We start from the raw sequence: 5,556 nt of genomic DNA on the forward strand, positions 1-5,556 counted from the left end.
AGTTCCTCTGCATGTACAGTAATGGCCGGCAGAGGGCGCGCCACCGGCTTTTCTGACCCAGGGCACCTGAGAACCAGGAAGGGCTTCTGTTGCCTCCAGAGGACTCAGGGCCTCTGCAGCTACCTCAGGACAGAGAACAGAGCTGCGTTTCCAGCAGGTTCCGCCCTCCCGCTCCCAGCCCCCAGGAGAGACCTTGGGAGGTTTGCAGCCTCTTGGAGTCTCCTGAGTCACCAGAGAGAAGCTGCCTTGTTGGGCTGAGTGCTGAGGAGGGGGCGCTGGGTGGCCTCCCTGGGCGCGCTGGTCGGTGGGCTGCAGTCCCTTGCATGTTCTGCACTGTTGCCCTGTTTCATTCCTCACTTTCCCTGACAGTATTTGGACAAGACGTAGTTTACTAAAGGATCCGTGGATTCAGGGGTCCTACAACATCACATCATAGATGCACTGGAAGGTTTGTTCCAGGTTCAGGCTTGTTTCTGGGGAGAAATCTGACAAATTCAGAAGAATGGGAGCTGCATTCAGTTAGGATGTGAAATGCTCACTCTCAGGACCTTCTAGAAGAATAAGCTGGGACCCACTTTCCGACTCCTGCTGGAACCAGAGACCGAGGTAAGGGCACAAACTGTCCCCCTCCCCCCCCAACATACATGCTTTTTAAAAGTTTAATGGTTCTTTTTCCAACATAGTGAAGTAATTGAAAACTAGAGAAAACCTGGTAGGTAGGTGTAATAAATCTTAGGTTATTTTGTTTACTTTAAATTCCAGTTAGTAAAGCTACAGTGTAATATTAGTTTCAGGTGTACAATATAGGGCATCACCTGCACACGTCACTCGGTGCTCATCACAAGTGCGCTCCTTAATCCCCATCACCTGCTTCACCCATCCCCCACCCCACTGTGGAAACCCTCAGTTTGTCTCCTAGTTAAGAGTCTGTTTGTCACTGTCTTCTTTCCCCCCTTTCTTTTGTTTCATTTCCATGTGCTAGTGAAATCATATGGTATTTATCTTTCTCTGACAGACTTATTTCACCCGGCAGAACATTCTCTAGCTCTGTTCACCTTGTTGCAAATGACAAGATTTCATTTTTTATGGCCAAATAATATTCCATTCTGTATATTACCTCCATTTACATTCCATAGAAGACATCATAATTTATTCACAGTTGATGGATACTTGGGTAGTTTCCATAATGTGGCTGCTGTAGAAAATGCTGTTATAGGGTACAAAATCAACANGACAAAGGGTGAGTATCCAAAATCTATAAGGAACTCACCAAACTCCACACCCGAAAAACAAACAATCCAGTGAAAAAATGGGCAGAACATATGAACAGATATTTCTCCAAAGAGGACATCCAGATAGCCAACAGACACATGAAACGATGCTCAGCATCCCTCCTCATCAGGGAAATACAAATCAAAACCACACTGAGATACCACCTCACACCAGTCAGAGTGGNGGAGGTCCCTCAGAAAATTCACAATAGAACTCCCCTATGACCCAGCAATGGCACCGCTAGGAATTTGCCCAAGGGATACAGGAGTGCTGATGTATAGGGGTCCATGGACACCAATGTTCATAGCAGCACTCTCCACAATAGCCAAAACATGGAAAGAGCCTAAGTGTCCATCAACGGATGAATGGGTCAAGAAGATGTGGTTTATATAGGATGGAATACTACATGGCAACGAGAAAGAATGAAATCTGGCCATGTGTAGCAACATGGATGGACCNGGAGGGGGGTGCTTGTGGGGATGAGCACTGGGTGTTATGGAAGCCAACTTGACAATAAACTTTAAAAAATAAAGAAGTCCTAGAGTATACAATAATAATAATACAAAATAAAGACATTATTAATACGTTTCCAATTTCAAAACTAGAGAAGGGCGTTACAAATGAGAACGGATTGCATCAAAAAGAGATAAATAAAAATACTAACAGGAAATGTTCCTCAAACTATGTAACCAAAAAGAAAAGCAAATATCCAAAGAATGCAAAAACACGGTTTCAAAGGAATACATACCCTCTGATGTTTATAACAGCATTATCAACAATATCCAAGTTCTGGATAGAGCCCTAATGTACATCGGCTGGTGAATGGATAAAGCGGATACACAATGGAATATTACTTAGCCATCAGAGAGAATGAAATCTTGTCACTTGCAACAATGTGGTTTGAGCTGAAGCATATTTTGCTAAGGGAAATAAAGCAGTCAGAGAAAGGCAAATACAATATGATTTCAGTTATATGTCGAATTTAGAAAAACAAAGAAGCAGAAGGGGAAAAAAAGAGAGAGAAACAGACTCTTTTTTTTAACGTTTATTTATTTTTAAGAGTGTGTGGGTTAGCAGGGCACTGGCAGAGAGAGGGGCACAGAGGATCTGAAATGGGCTCTGTGCTGACAGCGGGATGCAGGGCTCAAACTCAGGAACCATGAGATCATGACCAGAGCAAGAGTCAGGCGCTTCACCAAGTGAACCACCCAGGTGCCTCAAACAGACTCTTAACTGTAGAGAATACACCGATGACTGCCAGAGGAGAAGTGGGTGAGGAGATGAGTTAAATTAACGATAGGGATGAGTGTACCTGTTGTGATATGTGAGGTGTGGAAGAGTTGAGTTACTATATTACATTGTGATATTACTAATATCACCAATATCACATTGTATGGTGAGTAACTGGAATTTACATCAAGACCTTAACAAAGAAAAGAAAAAGAATAAAGACACTCATTAAATTCATTTGAGGGGAGGGAAAGATGAAGTACAGAAAAGCTACAAATGTGAGAGTAAAATCTCTGCAGCCTTAATAGAAGCCAGAACATGGAGAAGTAAATATAGAGTGCATAGGGAACATGTTATTCATCTAAAATTGGATGCATAGCTAAATATCTTCAAGTAAGAAGAGTGAAGTTAATTTTAAAATATTACATTACCCATAGTGCATACTAAAATTGTACTAAAGTAGAAGAGTGGTGCATTAAAGGATACTTTTCTTGTCTGTAGAGAAAAACTTTCTTAAGGGAGATGAAAGTAAAATGGAAAATAAGTGAGCTTGTAAACATGGGACCATCAAATCTTCCTAAATACTAAACTATTGAAACTGGAGTGTCCTTGACATCATAGTTTCAAATCTATTTAGAATATTAAGATATGATTTGAAATTATGCGCAAGTTAAAATTGCATTTTATTTGTGACATAAATAAATACTCTGTCCTATGAAATAAAGCAAAAATAATCAGTTTTGGGTGTAACTTTCATGAATAAGTAGTTATAAATTCATTGTAAATTTCCCACACTTTTGAAACACATTTTTATCCTTTTATCAGAACAAATTAACACTAATGCACTGACAGTGGCGTAGACATTGGACACAAGCTTCTGGAAATCTAGGATGCCTGGGTCATATCTCCATAACAAAGTTTCAGAGAAGGAGATGATGGCGCCCAGCCAGTACATGACCACAAAGAAAGTCACCAATAGGATGGTCTGGATGACCCTTCTCTCTGGGGAGACTTGTGAGGAGAGGCGGATGCTGTGGAGGTACTGGCACCTCCTCTGATGCCTGGACAAGAGAATTACCATGTATGCACTTGAGAGCAGCATGAGTCCTGTAAAGAAAACATCCTTGGATAATGTCAAAGTGAGAACCAGTCCCCTGATAATGGAGCGTATGGGGGTAATTGAGCAGTATTTACTGACATTCAGTAGATTGCTCTGGGTCACATTAGAAGAAGCAGCAGTATAGAAGATGCAGTTACTATTGAGGGACAAACTGAGAAATCATAAGATGACAAAAGAATGGAAGATGTACTTTGTGCACTTATGTTTAAACCTGGCCAACCAGGAGGTGCTGGGGCTGATGATTATGGCTTGGAGAATGCTCAGAAAGCAGGTGGTAGTCACGGACAGACCCCGTGTCACTCTGCTCATGCAGAATAAAACCTTACATTTGAAATCATTCAGAAAGTTCAGTGATTCGAGCAGGTCTGTAGAGAGAAAAAACAGTACAGTGAATAGTTTCATTACGTGGACGAGGGCCAAGTGACAGATGATCAGGTCGGTGAGCTTAGGCCAGTGATCCAGAAGAACCGTGAAGATGTGGAAGGAAAGGAGGAAACTGTTGGCTGAGATTCCAATGCTTGCTTGTAAAAATTGACATATTTTAATAGTCACATAAATGGAAGATGTGGTCATCTTAGTCTCAAAGAAAAAACATATTTATCTGGAAAATAGACCTCACATCATGAATGAAATTAACTTTGTTGTCATAGTCATCATTATGTTTTTATTATACCCAAATTTATTTCACTCAATTAATAAATAAAACCTATGTTGTACAGTCTTAGAAATACAGTCTCAATATTAATTGCACACAAAATTGAGTATGTATGTATTTTTAGACATACATATATATCTGATTATCTATCATCTATCTATTTATTTATCTATCATCTATCATCTATCTATCTATCTATCTATCTATCTATCTATCTATCTATCATCTATCAACACCTATGTATCATTTAACTAGGGAGAGAGGGAAAGTTGGCAAAGAGAGGGAAAGAGATAATTCACACCACATAAACAAAATCATGCCCTGATAATATACCCATTTCCCATGCTCCAATGTTCCCACATTTCTTTTGCTTTCTTTTCTGCATTTTCCTGATTCATATTCAGCACCAAGATAATAATAGCCATATAAAGACACTGCATAGTTTTTATAGTTGAACTGTTGTAAAGTTTATGCTAATGAGGAAAGAATTACCAAACCAACCATTGAGAATAAAAGAATGTCCAAGTGTGTCTTCCATCACACACTATGACCCTTTCTATTCTTCATCCTTCCACATTTAGAGACCACTGTGAAACATTTGTCATAATCTGGTAATTCATCAAATTTCACCCTAAAATCAGATAATTATTAAAGATCCTTCTATCTACAACTGTAATACTCATTGTCCTATAAACTAATGTATACTTAAAATGGATATTAAGATTTGGTTGTAGATGCTCAATTGGGGTAGGAATAACTATTTTATTATAAATCTTATTAACAAAATTTGTTCAACGTGAACATGGCTTACTCTCCTTTATTTCCAATCATGAGATTCCTTGTATAATCTCTTTTTATATCAGTAAGTAATTGCTGAACACTAGATCTCAATTTTCAAGAAAACAAGAGGATAAACACAATTCTCCACTTTATGATGATCACAGATTTGTATCAAAGTGTTTATATGACAATCATTTCATGGAACTCCATTAAGAAAAGGTATCTTCCCATGCTTTTAAAAACATGTAAAAACATGCTTATCCCAAGGGGTGTGTGTGTGGGGGAGAGGGAGATGGACATGGACATGGAGGAGGGCACTTGTGGGGATGAGCACTGGGTGTTATATGGAAACCAACTTGACAATAAACTATTAAAAAAAATGCTTAATCCCATATCTGATTAGGATAACAGACCACTTTGGAAAATGTTCCTAAATAATTTTGCAACAATTGTATCATAGTATTTGCTCTGTATGCATGCATAATTATTTATCCAATTA

General features: G+C 39.1%; 1 protein-coding gene across 1 annotated transcript; it reads right to left on the minus strand.

Annotated features, from left to right (window-relative positions):
• Window positions 1-3,269: 3,269 nt before the first annotated feature.
• On the minus strand, window positions 3,270-4,195 carry LOC144229980 (putative vomeronasal receptor-like protein 4). The gene is given in 2 exon segments (XM_077762135.1): window positions 3,270-3,316; window positions 3,319-4,195. Coding segments are annotated over 2 exon segments (924 nt in total).
• Between the last annotated feature and the right edge of the window lie 1,361 nt (window positions 4,196-5,556).

This window comes from Crocuta crocuta, unplaced genomic scaffold, assembly GCF_008692635.1.
Source record: "Crocuta crocuta isolate KB4526 unplaced genomic scaffold, BGI_CrCroc_1.0 scaffold1131, whole genome shotgun sequence".
NCBI classification, from domain to species: domain Eukaryota; kingdom Metazoa; phylum Chordata; class Mammalia; order Carnivora; family Hyaenidae; genus Crocuta; species Crocuta crocuta.